The 22,189-nt window shown below is 51.9% G+C and overlaps 2 protein-coding genes and 1 non-coding gene across 5 annotated transcripts in view; all 3 read left to right on the top strand.

The window, feature by feature from the left end:
* Positions 1 to 22,189, top strand: part of TSPAN4 (tetraspanin 4) — a 559,204-nt gene that overhangs the window by 103,211 nt on the left and 433,804 nt on the right. The window lies entirely within an intron of this gene.
* AP2A2 (adaptor related protein complex 2 subunit alpha 2) overlaps positions 1 to 22,189 on the top strand; it is a 94,214-nt gene that overhangs the window by 39,996 nt on the left and 32,029 nt on the right. For both annotated transcript variants that reach the window (XM_021692211.1, XM_021692212.2), the window contains exons 2-5: positions 204 to 272; positions 15,417 to 15,559; positions 17,166 to 17,359; positions 19,726 to 19,855. In XM_021692211.1, the coding sequence (XP_021547886.1) occupies positions 204 to 272; positions 15,417 to 15,559; positions 17,166 to 17,359; positions 19,726 to 19,855 (536 nt within the window). The remainder of the gene's footprint in view (positions 1 to 203; positions 273 to 15,416; positions 15,560 to 17,165; positions 17,360 to 19,725; positions 19,856 to 22,189) is intronic.
* LOC123326337 lies at positions 7,953 to 8,077 on the top strand. Its single transcript, XR_006541041.1, has one exon. It is a non-coding gene; the product is annotated as a U6atac minor spliceosomal RNA (small nuclear RNA).

Consider the following 22,189-nt stretch of genomic DNA (forward strand, 5'->3'; position numbering starts at 1 on the left):
TGACCTGGGGGGGCCTGTGTGAGGGCCCAGCTTCTGTCCCAGCCACCTCCCTACTGGTTTTGGCTGCTGGCAGATTGCTTCTTTCCTTGACTCCTAAAAGCATTGGTTCTGCCTTTGATTCTGATGTGTTGGTCTTGTCAGGGGACAGGCGTTTGCTCAGAAATCAGTTAAAATAAGAATGCATTTGTGTTCTCCTTTTTTAGGCAAAAGTAAAGAAGCAGAAATAAAGAGAATAAACAAAGAACTGGCAAACATTAGATCAAAATTTAAAGGTAAGTGTGTTCCATCTTTTTCATGAAATGGGCTTTTGTAAATTTTATACAGCGGGGACTAGTCTTCTGATGCCATTTGAATTCTTTCCACTTCAAACCAAAGTTCTGAGCACAATTACTCTCATGGCTCTGTTAGAATTAAAATGTGTTTAAAGATTTTATTTATTTATGAGAGAGAGAGAGAGAGCGAGCAAGTGTGAGGGGCAGAGGGAGAGGGAGAGAGAGAATCTCAAGCAGACTCCCTGCTAAGTGTGGAGCCTGACGCAGGGCTCAGTCCCACGACCCTGATATCATGACCTGAGCCGAAATCAAGAGTCAGACGGTCAACTGACTGTGCCACCCAGGTGCCCCTAGAACTAAAATGTGTTTAAAGTCAAGCCATTGGTTGCTCTTGACTTTGACAACTCGTGTAGAATTAACCAGCTAGGGTGGCCCCTCCCTGGACCCGGCCTTTTCCCTGAGCTGGTTCAAAGTATGAATTTCAAAGAAATGCTCTGCCTGAGGTTGCTCGTTATTTGTTTCAGGTATCACAAAGTAATTAAGCACTTCCTGTGATGAAGTGTGTTTGGCTTTGTGAATGAAGAACGTACCACATTACCTAATCCACTCAGGTAGACTGCCTCAGGTAGACCACCACTTTCCTTGACCACCCCCATTTTTTTTTTTAAGATTTTATTTATTTATTTGACAGAGAGAGACACCGCGAGAGAGAGAACACCAGCAGGAGGAGGGGGAGAAGGAGAAGCAGGCTCCCCGCAGAGCAGGGAGCCCGATGTGGGACTTGATCCCAGGACCCTGGGATCATGACCTGAGCCGAAGGCAGTCGCTTAACCGACTGAGCCACCCAGGCACCCGACCACCCCCATTTTGAAGAACTGTCAAGTGTAGGTTTTCAGTCTTGAGCCTTTGTTTTAAGCCTTTACTTTTTCCAGGTTTGAGATCTGGTTCAAGCCTCTGCGCAGCCCGAGGTGGCTCAAGTTGCCTGGAATCAGTGAATGGAGGAAAGGGCTAGGACTGAATCCAGGGAGCTGTAGGGATGGGTGGAGGGCAGAATTTCTAGGAATGGATGGTTTTTCAGGACTTGAGAATGGATAGCCTATGTTATCAAGTGATGTAAAAACTAGTGGAATTTGGGTATTTCTCTGTTGAGCCCTAGGGAAAGTATTATGTTTTCATATTTTTAACTAGACCTAAGGATCGTTTAGAAGGTCTGTGAAACTTCTGAAATTGTATGTGAAAAGGTTTGCTTTTTCATATATATACAAACACACATATGAATATATATACGTATATATATATTTTTTTTTTGTGGGGGGTCTATAACTTTCACTGCTTAGATTTTTAAAATTTATTTGTTTTTGTTATGATTTTATTTTTTAGAGCAGTTTTTGGTTCACAGCAAAATTGAGAAAACAAAGAAATTTCCCATATACCCCTGCCTCCACACATGCACAGCCTCCTCATTACTGACATCCCCATCAGGGTGGTACATTTGTTACAGTTGATGAACCTACATGGACACGTCGTCTTCTTTTTTTTTAGATTTTATTTATTTATTTGACAGAGAGAGAGCGAGCAGAAGCAGGGTGAGCTGCAGAGGGAGAGGGAGAAGCAGACTCTCCACTGAGCAGGAAACCCGATCCCAGGACTCTGGGATCAGGACCTGAGCCACCCAGGCGCCCCTAGACATGTATTTATCACTCAAAGCCCACAGTTGACATTAGGGGTCACTCTTGGTGGTGTGCATTCTGTGATTTTGGACAAATGTGTGATGATGTATCCACTGTCAAAATATCATGCAGAGTAGTTTCACTGCCCTAAAAATCTTTTGTGCTCTGCCTGTTCATCTGTTCCTTCCCCCCAAACCCTGGCCGCCACTCATTTTTTTACAGTCTCCGTAGTTTTGCCTTTTCCAGAAGGTCACAGAGTTGGAATCCTACAGGATGCAGCCTTTCAGACCGACTTCCTCCACTCAGTCAGATGCCTTGAAGGTTCCTCCCCGTCTTTCCATGGCTTCATGGCTCCTTTCTCTTTCGTCACAGATGCATAGGCCAGGGTTTGGATGGGCCACAGTGTGTTTATCCATCCACCTACTGAAGGACATCCTGGCCGCTTCCAAGTTGGGTCAGTTATGAATGTCGCGGCTAGAGCTATAAATAAAAGCTGCCGTGAACATCCCGGGGGCGGGTTTTGGGTGGACATAAGCTTTCAGCTCCTTTGGTAAAGACCAGGGAGTGTGACTGCTGGATCCTATGGTTACGGTATGTGGCGTTTTGTAAGAAGCTGCCAGACTGTCGCCCAGAGTGGCTGCCCCCCGTGCGTCCCCTCCAGCCACAAAAATGAGTGTTTCTGCGGCTCCGCATGCTCACCAGCATCTGGTGCTGCCAGTGTTCTGGATTTGGGCCGTTCCAGCAGGTGCACAGAGGGAGCTTACTACTGGTTTAAAGATTTTATTTATTTAGAGGAGGGGGATCTTACTGTTGTTTTAATGTGCATTTCCCTGATGACATGTGATGTGGAGCATCTTTTTGTGGCTCGTTTGCCATCTGTATATCTTCTCCGGTGAGGGGTTTATAACTTTCATTGTTTCTTTCTTTTTTTTTTTTTTTAAAGATTTTATTTATTTATTTATTTGAGAGAGAGAGAATGAGAGAGAGCAAGCACATGAGAGGGGGGGGAGGGTCAGAGGGAGAAGCAGACTCCCTGCCGAGCAGGGAGCCCAATGTGGGACTCGATCCAGGGACTCCAGGATCATGACCTGAGCCGAAGGCAGTCGTTTAACCAACTGAGTCACCCAGGCGCCCACTTTCATTGTTTCTTAAAGGGAATATCATGTGGTGGTTAAGAGTAAGGTTGCCCTGACTACCTGCAGACGCATTCCTGCTCTGATGCTTACTAGCTGTGCTACGTTGTCAAGTTACTTACTGTGGGTCTTTGCTCAGCTGCGAAGTGGGGTGTTGATGATCATCTCAGGCTGGGTTCTCTGTGAAGCAGACCCTGAGATGGGCTTGGAGGATAGAGGATTTATGAGGAGCACCAGTGAGAAGTGAAGGGAGGGAGAGGGCTAGAGGCAGGCAGAGGAGGTGCCACATGGAGAAGCTGGCCCTTAGGGAGCTCTGGGGTGAAGATTGCCTGTTAGAGGCATCTGGCGTTGGGTGGGAATGGCTGGGCCCTTGTACCACCCCTTGCTCACCTGTGGCTCGAAGCCAAGGAAGGCAGTCCCTGACAGAGCTAACCCTGCCAGCTAACCATGCTCTCGGCAGCTCCAGTCCTTAATTGAAGGGACGGTCCATGTCTGCTACACTAATTATATCTATGTATGGAAATGCGTATAAATTGCTTCATAGAAAATGAGTGCCTAATATGCGTTAATTGTGTTGTTATTAAAAAAGAGTTCAGGGACGCCTGGGTGGCTCAGTCAGTTAAGCGTCTGCCTTCAGCTCAGGTCATGATCCCAGGGTCCTGGGATCGAGTCCCGCATTGGGCTCCCTGCTCCGCGGGGAGCCTGCTTCTCCCTCTGCCTCTGCCTCTCTCTCTCTCTCTCTCATGAATAAATAAATAAAATCTTTAAAAAAAAAAAAAAAGAGTTCATAGCAAATAATCCTAAAATTTGTATGGAACCAGAGAAGACCCCGAATAGCCAGAGGAATGTTGAAAAAGAAAAGCAAAGCTGGTGGCATCACAGTTCCGGACTTCCAGCTCTATTACAAAGTTGTCATCATCAAGACAGTATGGTACTGGCCAAAAACAGACACATAGATCAATGGAACAGAATAGAGAGCCCAGAAATGGACCCTCAACTCTATGGTCAACTCATCTTCGATAAAGCGTGAAAGAATGTCCAGTGGAAAAAAGTCTCTTCAACAAATGGTATTGGGAAAATTGGACAGCCACACGCAGAAGAATGAAACTGGACCATTTCCTTACACCACACATAAAAATAGACTCAAAATGGATGAAAGACCTAAATGTGAGACAAGAATCCATCAAAATCCTTGGGGAGAACACAGGCAGCAACCTCTTCGACCTCAGCCAATGAAACATCGCCAAAGGCAACGGAAGCAAGGGCAAAAATGAACTATGGGGACTTCATCAAGATAAAAAGCTTTTGCACAGCAAAGGAAACAGTCAACAAAACCAAAAGACAGCCAACAGAATGGGAGAAGATATTTGCAAATGACATATCAGATAAAGGGCTAGTATCCAAAATCTATAAAGAACTTATCAAACTCAATACCCAAATAATACAATACAATACAACAACACTCAAATAATCCAATCAAGAAATGGGCAGAAGGCATGAAAAGATATTTCTTCAAGGAAGACATACAAATGGCTACCAGACTCATGAAAACATGCTCTGGGCATCAGGGAAATCCAAGTCAAAACCTCAATGAGATACCACCTCACACCAGTCAGAAGGGCTAAAATTAACAAGTCAGGAAACGACAGATGTTGGCAAGGATGCGGAGAAAGGGGAACCTCCTACACTGTTGATGGGAATGCAAGCTGGTGCAGCCACTCTGGAAAACTGTATGGAGGTTCCTCAAAAAGTTGAAAATAGAGCTACCCTACGACCCAGCAATTGCACTACTGGGTATTTACCCCAAGGATACAAACGTAGTGATCCGAAGGGGTACATGCACCCCAGTGTTTATAGCAGCAATGTCCACAATAGCCAAACGATGGAAAGAGCCTAGATGTCCATCAACAGATGAATGGATAAAGAAGATGTGGTATATATATACACAATGGAATATTATGCAGCCATCAAAAAATTAACATCTTGCCATTTGCAACAATGTGGATGGAACTAGAGGGCATTACGCTAAGCGAAATAAGTCAATCAGAGAAAGACAAGTATCTATGATCTCACTGATATGAGGAATTTGAGAAACAAGACAGAGGATCATAGGGGAAGGGAGGAAAAAATGAAACCAGATGAAACCAGAGAGGGAGACAAACCATAAGAGACTCTTAATCTCAGGAAACAAACAGGGTTGCTGGAGTGGTGGGGGGTGGGAGGGATGGGGTGGCTGGGTGATGGACATTGGGGAGGGTATGTGCTACGGTGAGTGCTGTGAATTGTGCAAGACTGTTGAATCTCAGATCTGTACCTCTGAGACAAATAATACATTATATGTTAAAAAAAAAAAAAAAGTAGGAAGGGAAAAATGAAGGGGGGGGAATCGGAGGGGGAGATGAACCATGAGAGACTATGGATTCTGAGAAACAAACAGGGTTCTAGAGGGGAGGGGGATGGGGGGATGGGTTAGCCTGGTGATGGGTATTAAAGAGGGCATGTATTGAATGGAGCACTGGGTGTTATATGCAAACAATGAATCATGGAACACTACATAAAAAACTAATGGGGGCGCCTGGGTGGCTCAGTTGTTAAGCATCTGCCTTTGGCTCAGATCATGATCCCAGGGTGCTGGGATCGAGCCCCGCATCCGGCTCCCTGCTCCGCGGGAAGCCTGCTTCTCCCTCTCCCACTCCCCCTGCTTGTGTTCCCTCTCTCGCTGTGTCTCTCTCTGTCAAATAAATAAATAAAATCTTAAAAAACAAAACAAAACTAGTGATATAATGTATGGTGATTAACATAACGTAATAAAATAAAAAAATAATAAATTAAAAAAAAAGAGTTCATAGCCCTCCGGATGGTAAATCTTCAGATTCTCTGTGTAAATGTTTTAGGGCAAATAAGACTTCTCTTGTTTCTTCTGTCTTCGTGCCTGCCTAAGCTAAGCTGTCCTGGATAGGGAAGGAGGTTCCCTCTTCTCTGTTAACCAGTTGGCATTATTGAGTATGTATATGCCCTGACTAGTAACAGAGAAGAGAAGACCTACCCTTTGTCCTCAGAAATGTGCACCCTAGGGGACTGCTGCTTCAGTTACAACAGATTAGATAGTGTAGGTCTGTGTTATCCAGGAGAAATAGAATGCAAGTCACTAATGCAGAAATGCGTATAATTCTAAGTTTTCCACTAGCCACATTTAAAAAAAGTAAAAAGCACATGAAACTAATTTTAGGGGCGCCTGGCTGGCTTAGTCACCAAGAGCATGCGACTCTTGATCTTGGGGTTGTGTTTGAGCCCCATGTTGGGTGTAGAGATTACTGAAAAAACAAAAAACAAAACTTTAAAAAACCTATTTTTATTTAATCTAGTATGCTGCAACATGTAGTGAGTAGAAAAAGATACCTCTTTCTATAAAGAGGTATCTTAAAAGATTTTATTTATTCATTTATTTGAGAGAGTGAGAGAGAGAGGGAGAGAGAGAGAGAGAGAGAGCACATGGGGGGGGGTCAGAGGGAGAAGCAGGCTCCCCGCTGAGCAGGGAGCCCGATGCGGGACTCGATCCCGGGACTCCAGGATCATGACCTGAGCCGAAGGCAGTCGCTTAACCAACTGAGCCACCCAGGCGCCCTATAAAGAGGTATCTTAACATCTTTTTCATGCAAGTCTTTGAAATCTGGTTGTACACTTAGAGCCCACTCGGTTCAGACTAGCCACACTTCAGGTGCTCAGCCGCCGTGTGTGGCTAGAAGCTGCCATGTTGGACTGTGCAGACGTCAGCCACACCTTCCACTGAAAACCGAAAGAGACACAATATCAAAAAAAATCTTGGAAGTCTCATCGAGTGACAAGAAAAAAGGAGGATTCCTGAGACTCCCTAGGAGGAGGTATGTGTCCACATAAGCAAGTACAGCACTGGGCTGTTGGTGCCTCGAGAGCATCTGCTAATCCCAAAGAAGGGGCTGTGAAGAATAGACATTTTGGTCTCCATGAGAGTCAAGAGGGCTGGTTACCTGTCAGTGTGATTTTGCCGTCCAGGGGACATTGGCCACATCTGGAGACCATGCTCTTTGTCACAGCCGGGAGGGTGTGCCCTGCTGCCATCTAGCGGGTGGAGGTCAGGGAGGCTACTAACTGTCCTACCACGCACAGGACAGATGTCAAAGTGCCGAGGGTGGGCAACCCTGGTCTAGGAGAAAGATCAAAGCCCAGAGCCCACCAGAAGTGGAGACCCTTCCACGTTACACTGAGACTTTCAAAGGCAAGGCTCTAAGGGCAGGAGTGGACTGTCACAGATGTGCAGCGGGGCTTTGGACACCTGGGTGCCCCACAGAAGCCCCACTTGGCTTCAGGTAAGAGAACAGCCCTCCGGATGCGGGCACTATCATTGGAGGTGCACATGATTCCTACAACTGATTTCTCACACTCAGCGTCTAGCATACAGTCACAGTGACCATGCACATCAGGACGGCATGAGCCAGAACCAGCAGAGAATCTGAGACTAGATCACAGATCAGGTCACAGGAAAGAAGTAAGTCTACCATTTTTAAAGAAAATTTGAAATTTTGAGCAGGAGACTTGTGGTGTGAAAGGTGACATGGCAGATCGTGAGATAGGACCAGATGGACATTCCAGAACCGAGACCTGCAGTAACCAGAATGCAGGACTCTGGGTTTCAGATAGCACACGTAATTGCAGAGAGATTAGTGCTCTGAATGATAGGTAAGAACCAAACCTGTCCTGGACACAGCACAGATGGGGGGCAGATAAAGGACACAGCAGTGGGTGAGACAGAGGGGTGTGGTGAAAAAAGTCTGAAAGGTGTAATTGGTGTCCCAGAGGAAAGGAGGGAGGATGTGACAGCTTGAAGACCGCATGAAATCGTGTGTGCGGAAGGGAAGAAGGTCCGTGCTCCCCTTGACAAGGATGGAAGAGGCCCTCGGGCCTGACAGCATGCACATGGGTGAGGCATTGCCGCCTACTTCGTGGGATCTAACCATGGTTTTTTTTTTTTCTTTCCTAAATCCTTTGAAATCTAATGCCTAATTCTACCTTTCTAGATTTTATATATTGGGAATTTATTTTTCTGACCTCAGCAAATTGTTAAATATTTTCAAAATTTTAATAAATTTGTGTATCGTAAAAAAAAAATGTATGAAACTTACTGAACTGCAGTGAAACGTGCGCGTAGACACGTTACCATGGGAACACAGAAGTCCAGAGACAGGCGGTCCTGGGAGTAGCCAGGCGGGGGGTGTGCTGTGCTGCAGCCTGGCAGCGCACACAGTGGACTGCGGGATGGCAGCGTGCTGAACAACCAGCTGGAAACTGTGCCCAGCAAGACTGTCTTCTGAGAATGAAGCTGAAATGGAACTTTTTCAGACAAAAATGGAGTTTCCTACGAGTTTCCCACAAAATTCTAAAGGATGTACTTCAGGCCAGAAACAAATAATCCCAGAGGAGAGGTGAGAGGTGCGGAAGAAAAGGGAAGGAGTGGTAGATATGTAGAGAACTGTGCACGATCGTTGTGCAGGAAATGGTCTTGGGGAGTTATAAATACACGTGGAAGTAAAATACTTGACACCAAACAGACAAGAGGTGATAAAATGTTACAGTCCTAGGAACATTAGAAAGTTGCATCTATAATCCCAGACCTTGCCTTCAAGAGAGCTGGAGGCCGATGGCTTCACTGGTGAGCTCTGTCATTGGAGGAGAGGTGTGGGGCTTGGTCGTGTGACGTGGCCTGTGGGATGTAGACAGTGTCTGCACGCCCTTTAAAACCTAGCTCGTTTCCACTTGCCCCTTGGGGGTCTTCCCATCACCTCCATGAGAAGAACATGCTTTGGGTGCTGCTGTGCAGAGAGAAGGAGAGGCACCCTGTGCAGGCCTTGATCCCGCTCCTGGCTGGAGGCCACCCCTGCCGAGACTCATTAGCAAGATGTCGGTGCTTGTCATGTAAGCCACTGAGTTTTGGGGTGGAATGGGGTAGTTTTTATGACATTAACCCGCACACTCCGTCTTGAAACCGTTGGAAAACAGCTGCTGTGTTAGAGTTTACAAGGACATGATGATTGCTTATCTCTGCTTGTCTGCAGTTTACCAGACGGTATACGCTAACTTGAATGACCGCTGGGTGTCCCCTAAGTTCTAGGGGTGCACACGTGAACAAAGAAGTTCCCATGAAGAACTTGGGTTATTGTAGGTGTAGAAAGACTTAAATAACCACAGCTTTTTAGGGGGCAAGTGTGAAAGCCCACTGTGAGGGGTGTGGCAAATGCCGGCTCCCGACAGGGCTGGCTACACCAGCGCCCCGTGCTTTGCCCAGGCTGTCACCTTCGGTGCTTTTCTTCTTGGTGTATTTGATGGTAATGTTTTAAAAATGGGCTTTCTGAGATATTCACTCACAGTAAAATTTGCTCATCTTAAGCGTGTACTTTGAATTTTGGCAGATGTGTGCATTTTTGCAGCCGTCAGCACAGACGGAACAGAACATTTCCAGCACCACAAATGTTCTTTCGTGTCCCTTGGCTCTCAGCCACCTTCCTCAGTCCCCAGCAGCCACAGGCCTGCTTTCTGTCACTGTCGCTTTGCTGTTTCTGGAGAAGTCACGTGGAAGGAACCGGGTATGAGGTCTCTCGCGGCTGCGGTCTCCACTTGAGCGTGGTGCAGCCAGGGTGTACTCGCGAGGCCTGTGCTCAGGCCTCCGGGCGGGCTTCCCGCACGGCATGTGTACCGGCCCGGGGACAGACGTTCTGCTGGTGCCCAGTGCTTGACGGTGAGGGGCGGAGCTGCGATGAGCACTCCCCGGGCACACACGCCTCGGCACTCACCCTGCGGGAAGCCGCCACGCCACTTCCCAGAGTGGCTGTGCGTGTTGTGCTCCTGCCTGCCGTGTGTGAGCAGTCCCGGGTCCCCCACAGTCTCGCCCGCACCTGGCATGCTTAATCTTTTTTTTTTTTTTTAAAGATTTTTTATTTATTTATTTGAGAGAGAGAATGAGATAGAGAGAGAGAGCATGAGATGGGGGAGGGTCAGAGGGAGAAGCAGGCTCCCTGCTGAGCAGGGAGCCCGATGCGGGACTCGATCCCGGGACTCCAGGATCATGACCTGAGCCGAAGGCAGTCGCTTAACCAACTGAGCCACCCAGGCGCCCTGGCATGCTTAATCTTGTAAGGGTTAGTTACTGTGGTGCGTGTGCGGTGGTACCTTATTGTGGTTTTAATTTGCGTCTCCCTTTTTTTTTGCCACTAAAATCAGTAAGCATCATACAGAGTAAAGAAAACACCTCGGGTCTGCGGGGACGGGGGGAGGAGGAGTGGATTCTCTGGTGTGAGCCTTTCTAAGACAGTTTACGGAGGAGGTGGGCAGATGGCATGAGGGGCGAGGGATGTGTATCGTCAGGGTGCAGAAGCGAGGAAATTCCATGTCCATCCTTGGTATCTTATTCTTTTTACCTCTTTGAACATAACAAGATACTTGTTGAGCACCAGTCTCTGTGAGAAAAAGGGTGGAAAAGGATCACAGTTCAGAAACATCTGGAGGGACCTGGTTACTGGGACTTGGATGCGTTGCCCTAGTGACAGAAGGTTGTGCCCGCACTCTGCCGGTTCTTGCTGGCATCTTCTTCGTCAGGTGAGGACATCTTTCTGGGCAAGATAGGTCTGAGTCGGGCTGGCCATGTTCAGACCTCCTAGTGGGCTAGGTGCCCTATCCCTACTTTATGTGATTGCCCACGTGACCCCCCATAGAGGCTGAGGGTTTGGAATCCTCTGTGTCCCAGGCCACGTCTGTGTTCAGCACAAGGGTCCAGTCCTTAAGGCACAAATGACAAATTCATGTCAGTCTGAGGTCTGCTGGGATCGTGAGTAAAGCTTGCCGACATTGGGCTGGCTGCGTCTCCCCTGTCCCTAAAGAGGGCTTATCTTGGACGAATTTTGGCCATCACCACTTTTGAAAGAGACAGGATGGATGGGCCTTGAGAAGCATGAGGGACTGAGTGGGTGTTACCAGGTTAATCGCTGCTGGGGTGTGGCAGGAGGGGCAAGTGCCAGGGAGGAGCAGGTCCACAGGCTGACCTGGCTCTGACCCCGATGGCAGGCGACTCTCAGGGGCACCTGCCTCCTTCCCTCCAGCCCCAGCACTTGAGAAGGAGGGAGCTTGTTTGTCCGTGCACCTGGATGCAGTGGCGACTGACTCACTCTCCAGTCTTGTGTCTTATTGCTTAATACACTGTTATAGAAATACCAGGTTTTAGTCATTCTGCTACGGAGCTTGGAGCTTTCTTCACAGTTCGTGTTCTGAAATCGGCATGTGTCTTTTTTTTTTTTTTTTTAAAGATTTTATTTATTTATTTGACAGAGACAGCGAGAGCAGGAACACAAGCAGCGGGAGTGGGAGAGGGAGAAGCAGGCTTCCCCCCCGAGGAGGGAGCCCGATGTGGGACTCGATCCCAGGACCCTGGGATCATGACCTGAGAATCGGCATGTGTCTTAAGAGCCATTGATACATGGTCCTCATAAGCCTCTGTTGTGCTCTCACTTTGTCTCAGGTGCTGCTCAGCCCCAGGTGTGGTGGCCTGCTTTATTTCTGTATCAGCCCACTGAAGAGGGGGCCGTAGAGAAGTTTGGGGGCCCCAGGGGTGCAGACTGGATCCTGATCCTCAGTCAGGATGTGGTGTGTGTGGCCTGCTTTCCTGCCTCCTCTCTACTCTGATCTTCACAGCAAGGGAGGGACATGAGCCACCCCCTTTCAGGCAGGAGAGGTGTGATTTCACATTTTGAAATTACTGGAATGAAAACACAATTCTAGCCCATGCTGAAACCAACATTTTGAGGACCATCTCAGTCCAGTCTGGTCAGGAGAGTGGAACCACAGTGGGTTAGACGGACGGTCACTGTGGGGGAACTCCTGAGCTCTGCTAAGGGTGACTGCAAGGCCCAGGGAAGTAGTGTGGCCCCTTGGGGTGAAGGCGAGCCCCCAGGAGAACAGATTTGGAGGCCCCCTCCTTGGAACAAGGGGCTAGCTCAACTCCCTGGAGAGCAGAGAAGGTAGCTGGTTTGGCCCGGCCAAGGCACAGGCTATCGGGAGCGCAGAGGGTGGTGACTCTCCTCATGCAGGCGAGTGGCCTGGGGCTGCAGAGGGAATCTGGATGCTGGCGTGGGCACTGGGGTCATACTGAGAGGGCTGTGTGCAGGTTATGGGCAGGGTGGGGCTTAGAGGTTGTCGTGGGTCCTCACCCCAAACTGCAGGAGGGCCCCTTTGGTGGCCTTGTCCCTCTCATGGCTTTCTACTGAGATAGCCATGAGGGAGAGGTATGCAGAGGGGTTCTGCCTGGGGCCATTCGTGGAAGAGCCATCGGAACTGACCATTGTCACGAGGACACTGTTCCGCCAGCGAGTTCTGTACTTGGGAGAAGAAAGAGGAGCCGGGCCCAGCAGTGCTCTGTGGAGGGCCATCAGGATGCGAGGCTCCTCACGCACATGGAGGGGGTTTCTGGCACACTCCGTGCTTGGGTCTGTGCTTGGGTCTGACTCGTGAGGGGGCCGTGTGAATGCACACGGAGCCAGCAAGCACACTTTGTTGACAGAAACAAGCATCTGGGCTGTGGAACAAGCAGAGCTTTTTGTTTTCGAGGCCTCTCACTGAGGCCAAAGTGCAGGTTCCTACACTCGGGCCCCTGGCGTCTCCCTCCTTCCCCGGGTCAACTGAGGCAGGGGGTGCTCTAAGGTCACTCTTGAGCCTGGAGGTGACCTGGTCCCATAGTCTGCAGCCCTTGTAGCTGGCTGCTGCTGGGAAGGCTGGTGGCTTGAAACTTGCCAGAGAAAGCAGTGGAGTCACTGTGAACTCCGCAGCCCTAACCCCAGACCATGTGAAGCTCCGCAGGATCCCCCGCAGCCAGACTCCAGCACGCATCCTGGAAGTGACAGTGCTTCCCGCGGCAGCCAGGCTTGGGGAAGCTGCCAAACCTACACGGGCTCCCCCTGGCAGGCCCCAAGGCTGGGGCGATCAGTGAAAGGCTTCCGACAGGTCACTCTTGAGCAGGTGAGGAGCCCCTAGGAGCAGGTGGGGCTGCACGAGGAAGGCACCTGGGGGAGGCGTGTAGGCAGAGTGTGGGCCCCGTATCCTCGGGGCTGACATTTCTTTCCCAATTGCACTGAGCTGTTGGCACAAATAGGCAAGTCTCCCTGCTCGTGCCCTTCGGGAGCGCAGGTTCCCTCTGCTATCCTCTCACTCAAGATGTAGCCCCTTTGGGTGCTCTGGCTTCCGGCAGGGTGGCCTGTTGACTCCCCTCTGGGCTGGGACCCAGGTTAGTCTGCAGCTCTCTGCTGTACCTTGTGAGTCCCCCAAACCGCGTTCTGGGTATTGGCAATCACTGTCTCTCACAGCTGCCTTAGGGCTGAGAGATGCCTGATTGTTCTTGCCTTAGTGATGGCCCTTACTCTCTTATAGGCTCAGCCTTGAAATGTGTGCCTGCTGGAAGTCTCCCAGCATCACGGAGGGCTGGCAGAGGGACCCAGTGTCCTGGGGTCAGGCTGCTTCAGGGAAGGAGCCCCCAGGTGCTTCCGTGGCTGTCTCCACGGAGCTCAGTCTGACTGAGCTGTTAGTGTTCCCTTTTCCGACACTGCTGTGTTTTCCTTTAAGATGTGCTCTGAGTAGCAGGGACCAGTCTCCAGGAGGTGAGAGGAGGCCGGGTGGTATTTCAGGCTTGGTTGTCAAAGGAGGCTTCCTGAAGGCGATGGAATCCAGGCTGGTTCTTAAAGGACGACTGGGTGGGGAGGAGATGGAGATCATTGCTGTTTGCCCTGGGCTGCGTGCCCCGTGCCTACATACGCTCTCCCACGCAGATGGGTTGTGTCCCAACCAGGAAGTGACAGAGCTGGGCTCCCCAGGTGCAGGGAGCAGATGAGTGAGTGGGGGGTGGTGGGGAGGGAGCCAGGCGTCCCCTCTTTTTATGTTGTTTGGTCATTAAATTATATGTCATATGTCAGTTTGTTGGTGAAAAGGAGGGAGGGTTTCTCAGAACTTCTCCAGGCGAGGTGACCAGCTGGCTGGCTGACATTGGATTGTCATCCTAGGAAATCTTAGGCGGGGGTCTTTCTTCTAGACCACCCTTTGGGGTCAGGCAGTGCTCATCCAGGGAGTACAAGTCTCCCGACCCCTCACCAGTGATGACCACTGCTGTCCTTACCTTCCCATTTCCCCTGAGTCCCATTTGGCCCACCTGTGTCCCACACGGGGCAGCAATGTCACTGGAAGACCCAGCGCAGTAAGATGACCAGTCTTTCTGGTTGTTACCTCTGTAGTCTGCTAATGGTTGACTCGAAGGAATATTGTACCCTTGTCAGGTGAGGTAAGAACTTCTACTTAGGTGGTGCAGGGTGGTCGTTTTTAAAATAGCATTTTGTATTCTGCCGGTGATGTGTCTTGAACCCACCTTGTCACAGTCTCTAGTGAGGGGCTCAGTCGTGCTGTGATTAGGTTGAAGACATGGGCCCCTCTGGCCTTTTTTTTTTTTAAGATTTTATTTGTTTTAGAGAGAGAGTAAGAGCGAGCATGGGCGTTGGGGGGAGCAGCAGAGGGAGAGGGACAGGCAGACTGCACTGAGTGCAGAGCCCGACACGAGGCTCGATCCCACAACCCTGCCATCACAACCTCCTGAGTTCCCGACCCGAGCCGAAACCAACAGTCAGACGCTCAACTGACTGAGCCACCCAAGCGACCCGCCCCTGTCTTCTTGTGTGTGATTTCTGTGGGTGGGGGGTGATTTGTCCTAAAACTGAAGTGAAAGGGGAATCGTTTAGAGCACACTTATCTGCCTTTGTTAATAAACTTATTTAAAAGACTGACTGTGGAGGGCACTGGGGGGCTCAGTCCGTGGGCGTCTGCCTTCGGCTCAGGTCATGATCCCGGGGTCCTGGGATCGAGCCCCGCATCGGGCTCCCTGCTCGGCGGGAAGCCTGGTTCTCCCTCTCCCACTCCCCCTGCTTGTGTTCCTGCTCTCACTATCTCTGTCTCTGTGTCAAATAAATAAATAAAATCTTAAAAAAAAAAAAAAAAGATTGACTTGCTGGTGTAAGTTGGGGCTGGCTCCCGGGCCCTGGCAGGGCGGTCTTGGGAGGGCAGAACTCTTGCTGCCAGGGATTCTGGTTTCTGTTTTTTAAGGGAAGCCAAACCTTTGGATTCTGATTTGCACCACCCAGTCTAGAAACATCACTTGCACTCAGCACAGCTGTGCCACGTGTCTGGTGGGCGGTTGCCTCTCTGTGGCAGGCCAGCCCGCGCTTTCTGTTGTCTGGCTCCTGCTGATGACTTCTCTGCTCTCCCCGCCTCACCCACCTTTTCTGTAGGTGACAAGGCTCTTGATGGCTATAGTAAAAAAAAATACGTCTGCAAGTTGCTCTTCATCTTTCTCCTGGGTCATGACATTGACTTTGGGCACATGGAGGCCGTGAACCTGCTGAGCTCCAACAGATACACAGAGAAGCAGATCGTGAGTGTCGCCGAGGGGGTCGAGGGCTCAGGGCGGGGCTGGCATTGAAGACAACTGAGGTGGCCCCAAGGCCTCCCTCTCCTCCGGGAAGCAGTCCTGCTGATGGAAGGGGCTCTTTTCCTGTGCAAGGTTCTTCTGATAAGGTGGCCATTTCTTTTCTTGCTCTTTCTTTACAACTTCCCCGCAGCTGGGAATTTGCTGTGGGTCTAGCCAGATGCTGCATGAAGCCCGGGTTGGATGTGATGGGTGTCTTGGACACGCCTGTTTCCTTCCCTGCAGCGCTGGGCTAATGCACTGGCCCAGACCCCTTGCCTTGGTGGCCTCTGGTACCACTTTCTGTTTCTGACAAGGACACCACAGCTGCATGGCTTAAGAGCTGGAGCTGCAGATGGCTGTGCCCTGGCCTTGCTGTCAGCTTCTGGCGCCTTCTAGACGGTGCTAGTACCTGGGCACCTGGAGCCCTCTCAGGCTTTGTAACTTGAGCCCTGTAGCCTCTTGGGAGTAATGATACTTCTGTTTTCTGCAGTGTTGTGAAGTAACAGTTTTCTCTGTCCAAAAATTTAACTTACAGCAAGTAAAAAAAAACAACAACAAAAAACCCTAGATCCCCAGGAATTTTGTAAAGTATTGGTATTTACCCAGTAAGAATTTGGGTGTCTGCCATGGACCAAGCAGTGCCCTGGGAGGCCCCTGGGGACATAGTGACCAGAAGCAGACGTGGGCCCTGCTCTTTTCTAGTGGGGAGATGGCATCGTCCACCCCACAGAGAGAGAATTATAGCTGCGGCCGGTGCCCAGGGAAGGAGGTGTGTGGCGCCCTCTGGGACCCAGCGGAGACTGTGGCCAGTAGGGAAGGTCCCCTGGGGAGGGCATCCTGAGTGGGCACAGAATGAGGAGGAGTTAACTGGGGTATGAGGGCAGACTGAGCAGGTAGCACCTCGCCAGGGGCACGTGCAGGGAGTGCAGAGCTGAAGGGGCAGCAGTGTCTGGAATGGAGGTGAGCACGTGGGTGTGTGGCAGGGCCTTTCTCCCAAGACCAACAGGAAGCTACACAGGAGTTCACCTGCGTGGTCAGGGATCAGATGAGTCTCAGGAAGGCCCCTGTGTCCCCCTGCCTGGGGAGGGTGCAGATGGGGGGTGTCGCACGGCTGCAGTTTAGCCAGTGGTGAGGGGAAGCTGAGGGCACAGAGGCAGATGGAGAGAGGGGTAAAGCTGCAGTCCGCAGGGTTTCTGGAACTCACCGCACTTTCTTAGGGCCTTCCAGTCAGGGTTCACCCTGTTCGGGACAGCAGTGAGTCCAGCATGCTCACACATGGTAGCACAGATAGGTGGGTGGGACGGGCGGCAGGGGTGGGGACCGGGGGGACGTCTGGCTAAGTGCCTCTCAGGTGTGTCCCACAGGGCTGTGTCGTGGTGGAGCCGGAATCAGACACTTGGCTTCTTTCACGGAACTGGTGTTTTCATCAGAGTGGCCTGACTCGTCCTGCAGGACACAGGCAGATGGAGGCCTCGGGAGGCTTCTCAAAGGCTGGACGTGTGTGCATTGCTGTCCCATGTTGGCTGCAGTGGTTGTGAGCTGTCTGTCCTCTTGTCTCTCTGGAACCCAGGGCTACCTCTTCATCTCTGTGCTGGTGAACTCCAACAGTGAGCTGATCCGACTCATCAACAACGCCATCAAGAACGACCTGGCCAGTCGGAACCCCACCTTCATGGGTCTTGCCCTGCATTGCATTGCAAATGTGGGCAGCCGCGAGATGGCCGAGGCCTTCGCCGGGGAGATTCCAAAAATCCTCGTAGCTGGGTAGGTCTCTCGTGTGAAGTTTGCGTAGAGAATTTATCGGATGAGTTCATCTGCCTGTCTTAGGTGGTGGGAGACCGGTATGTCTAGGCGCCTGGGGATGTCCACTCCTACCGTTGCTCCCCCAGGAACACCGGGGTTTAAAGTAGATGAAAGAAGAACCCTGCCACCCACAACCAACCAAGAAGGGCCATGGAAGAAGGGACACAGTTGTCCTGTGGTGTGGCATAGGGCTCCTTCTTGCCCTTTCTCAGGAGCATTACTGAGGAAAAGGTCAAGCACCCAAATCCTGAGGATTCTTAGAAACCCACCTCCAGTGGCCCCTTGAATTTGGAGAGAGGCGACACAGGGCTGAGCAGGCAGCTCTGAGGAGTTTGAAACCACGCTGGGCTGTCCAGTGCCATGGGGTGTGGCAGAGGCAGGGCCCTGCTTTGTGTTCTGGGACTCTGCTAAGTTGAGAAACTAACCCAGGGCCCACACCTTGGTGACACATCTGGCTCAACAGGGGCGCCAGTCCCGGGCACTTTGTCAGGACCTGGGGGACCAGCTCCTCCAGGACGACCGGCAGTGAGCAGACCGAGGCCACAGTGCTCTGGGAGTGGATGCCAGGGATGCTGCTCCACATGCTGCAGTGCATGGGGCGCCCCCCCCCCAAGGGTCGGCTGTGCCTCGGGGGCGAGCCCTGGCCTAGACGAGTGATGAGAAGGGCTGTGGTCCCACAAGCTCCAGAGGAGTGTCCGGGGCGTGTGCTGCCAGGGGGCAAACAGGCCAGGCTGGAGGCGAGGCCCCAGAGGACTGTGAGTGGGGAAGGCTCACAGACAGCGCGCCAGGAGCAGGTCGTGCACTGGAAGGGGCTGCAGAGCTGAGGAACCAAGTGGGGGGCCGAGATGATGCCATTCCATGTGTGCCGATGGGGGCTGCAGGGCATGGCGGGCACCCTGAGAACAAAGTCACCAAGGTGGAAGAGGCTTCGGGTCCGTCCAGAAGATGGCTCGGGAGGGTGTGGGCTCAGCCTGACGGCGCTCTCTTTTCCTCCTCTGTTAGGGCTGCTGCAGGTCTGGCAAGGCCTTCCCTGGTCCTCTTTGCTCCCTCTGGCCGCTGCCTGGCCCCTTCCCCGTTCCTGGCACACACCAGTGAACACGTCTGTGTACTGCCTGCCCTGGCCTGAGACAGAGCGGGAACAGAGTGGGCAGCGACCTCCCTGGCCTCCTCAGGGATGCTGGATGTTGGTCTCCCCTCTCCTTGAATGTTCTTCCCGTGTGGGTGTCGGAGGCCTGTGGGAACAGCGGGGTGGGAAGGCTCCCCCGGGCTAGTTGGGATGCGCCGTTGCAAGCATGGAAACACACTGGCTAGTTGAAGCCCTCGCGGTTGTGCCAGGAGGCCTGCGGGATGTGCTGCCAGAGAGAGGGGCACGCTATCTGTTGCTCCCCAGGGGTATTAGCATCCAACAGAATTTTTTACTAAGGTAATTTCTCTTTGGAGCGGCTTGGGGATTTCTCGTGTTGGGTGGACTCATTTAGGCATACGAGAGCTACCAGGGAGGTAGATGGGAAAGCTAGTCCCCAAACTCCTCTCTTCCCCTCTGCGTGGAACAAGAGCCCCTGCTGTTCTGACCCGGCTTTAAGAACGCCGACTTGTTCCTTTTCAGACGACCTGCACCGGCCTGCTCCTTGGTGGGCCTGTTGCTTTCTTGGTTGCTCCGCAGAGTTCATCTGGGGCTGGGGGAGGAGGGATAAACAGAGCATTGGGAACATTGTCTGCCCTCAAGCCTGAACAGGAAACTCTCCAAATGCCCCTCTCCTGGGGTGTCTGCAGTTGTTCTGACCTAGCTTCTCAGTGTTTGCTGCGTTCCTGGGGCGCTGGGCTCCACAGTGTAGGAGCCTTGCTTTTCCTAATCAGCCACACTTTAGGGGCGGGAGGGAATCACCAGGGGAGGTTTGTGGTAGTGCAAGGCTCTGACACTGTCTGTTTTGACTGTGGTTATTAAGTGAATTGTAAGAAAAAAAAATCACTGTAATCCAAACAGAGAGGAACATTGGTTGACTATGCTCCATCTTGCATAGCCAAGGTCATATTCAGCAGTTGGGAAAAACACCAGAACTGACACTTCTGGAGGTGAGAGGCTTCCCAGCAGGACTCTGTGCTGTCAATTGTCTTTGAGGTGGAGTCCGAAGCAAGTCTTTAGGGCAGCCAGCCATCAGTGTCCAGACATGGTCCACACCAAGACCTCTCACAGGAGGTGGGCATGCCACCTGGTCTCCAGGTTACTCTGGGGTATTCTCTGTGAGGCCCGGGGCCATGCTCAGCTTGTTGGGGCCACGTGGGGTGCCAGCTGAGTTCTTGCGTGACCACCAATGTCTGTCTTTCAGAGACACCATGGACAGTGTGAAGCAGAGCGCCGCCCTGTGTTTGCTGCGTTTGTACAGAACGTCTCCTGATCTTGTCCCCATGGGTGACTGGACGTCCCGAGTGGTGCACCTTCTCAACGACCAGCATTTGGTAAATGCCTTTGGATTAGCGTCCCCCCTCGCCACACCAAGTAACCGTTTTCTGAAATCGCCATTGTGAAAGCAGCTCAGTGTGGCTTCTTATGAGGCTGTGGGGAGACTTCCACAGCTCAGCCCATTGAGCGTGTGAGCACTTGGGGGCCTCTGTGGCTGGGGGAGGAGCTCCCCCCTTCCTGGGGACGGGACAACACAGACGTGGCCTCTGGCCCACTGCAGAACTCGTCATTGGAAGGGCCTTCTGCATGCTGCGCAGATAAACAAGACAGAGACCAGTGTCTTCTGGAAATACCCTGTCCAGGGAGGGCACGCCACGTGGTATGCTTGTCTGCCTGGGGTGTTGAGGAGGGCATCCTGTGACCCTGACCTAAGCTCCAGCATGGCCACTGCACAGGCCAGGCCTGACTGTCCTCCCTGTGTCCTAGAAAAGGACAGGAGGTGTAAGGCGACTTGGTGGTTGTGGTTAGACCTGGGACACAGGTGCTGTCCACACTGGAAGGGGCACGCAGGGACGTGACACCAGGAGGTGGGGTCAAGGAGGAGCAGATGCTGGGCACGGTGGCTTTGGGTTGCGTGAATTCTGTTGTATAAATGAGAGAATTGAAATTCAACACAGATTTTTCCTGCTCAGTAGATCTAGGTATGAGTATGTCAGCTGGTTGCTGTGTTTTTTCCCAGAGAGGAATCTGCCTTAAAAATTAAATTAAAAATAGGGGTGCCTTCAGCCAGTTGAGCGTCCAACTCTTGATTTTAGCTCAGGTTATGATCTCAGGGTTGTGGGGTTGAGCCCTGCAGCGGGCTTCATGCTCAGTGGGGAGCCTGCTTGAGATTCTCTCCCTCTGTCCCTCGTTCCTTCTCCCTCTCCAAAAAAACAGTGAATTAAAAATAAATGATCGTGGCCTGCAGATTCCGAGGAGAGAGCTGGTGGCTGTGTCGGCATGCTTGCTGTGCCGTGGCAGCCCCTGGTCTCTTCCCACGTTGTCGTGGCCCACACTTCCTGGGATGTTTGTGTCCAAGTAGGGCAGCCCTTCCTCAGAGTGGAGCCCGGTCCGTGCAGCCATGCTGTAGGGAGAGGGGGACGCATCTGGGCGGCGGTGTTGGGAGTGCACGCCGCGTTTTCGGGTCCCGCTCAGTGCAACCCAGACTCCGCCGGTGGAATCAGGAAGCCACGCAGGAGGGTGTGAGGCTTGAGGCCGCGAGTTGCCCACCAGGCAGACCCAGGGAGGCAGGGGGGCTCTTTTCAGTTTTACGCCTATGGAAACCGGGGCTCAGAGGGACTCAGTGGCTTCTCGCAGACCCAGACTTGGGCCAGGAGGTGCTGAAGGCTCAGAGCTGGGGCAGCCGAGGGGGCCCGAGCTGCATGGCTGACAGGTGTTCACAGTCAGCACTTCTCAGAGTGGTAGCGCGAGGGCGCCTCTCCTCTGACACCGAGGGGTTCTGTGGGCCGGGGTGCGGTTCACTTTTACAGTTGGATGCGCACGACTGTGCCTTGCCAGCCGCACTGCCTGGCACCTGCTTGGCTGCAGAGGCCGCCGCAGCAGCTCGGAGGGGAGAAGGAGGAGGGGCTGGCCCAGGTGGACCGCAGGAAGGCCAGGCCCGTCACCCTGTCTTTTTCCATCTCTCCTCTTCTCGGCGCGTGTTCTCTGTTCTCTGGGCGGCTGTCCTTTATACGGCCTGAGATTTGGCTTTCTTTGTCTCAGGGTTAGGAATGCCCAGGAGGAGTGTCAGCTGGCCATGAAGAGCAAGCAAGCCCCTGTTTGCACTGTGTTCTGAGAGCAGGGGAAGAGCCTGGGGGTCTGCGTGGGGCAGGGCAGTAAGCTGTGGCCAGAGGGACAGCACCGGGGCCATTTGGGCTCTCCCGTGGTTTTCTCACACTGCCCTTCTACGAAGACTCCTGCAGGGATGCAGAGGATGGGAGAAGCTGTGCTCAGGAGCCAGCGAGAGTCCCAGCCAACTCTCGTCAGAATATGGAGGCTTGTTCTATCCTCCTGGTGGGCCAGGACGAGCCCCAAACGCTTAGGAGCTGTGCTGAATGACTCTACCCAGGTGGAATTTGCGTGTTTATAAATACTGAGTGTGTTAGAGCTCTCTTGGGAGGGAAACAAGTTGGTACTTGTTTTGTTCACCGAGAAGTGGACATCGAGGTCAGTTAGATCCGTTTCTTGAAGGCAGCTTTCAGGTTGTCATTAGAAAGCTGAAGGAGCCGCTTAGTTGTGGCTGGGAGCTCACTCTCATCGCACCTTTGCAGCTGCAGAAACTGTCACTCCTCTCCCATCTGCTCAGGAGCGAAGTGGAGGAGGACCAGAGGGGTTAAACAATGGTCCAAGTC

This window comes from Neomonachus schauinslandi, chromosome 11 (genome assembly GCF_002201575.2).
Source record: "Neomonachus schauinslandi chromosome 11, ASM220157v2, whole genome shotgun sequence".
Lineage (NCBI taxonomy): Eukaryota > Metazoa > Chordata > Mammalia > Carnivora > Phocidae > Neomonachus > Neomonachus schauinslandi.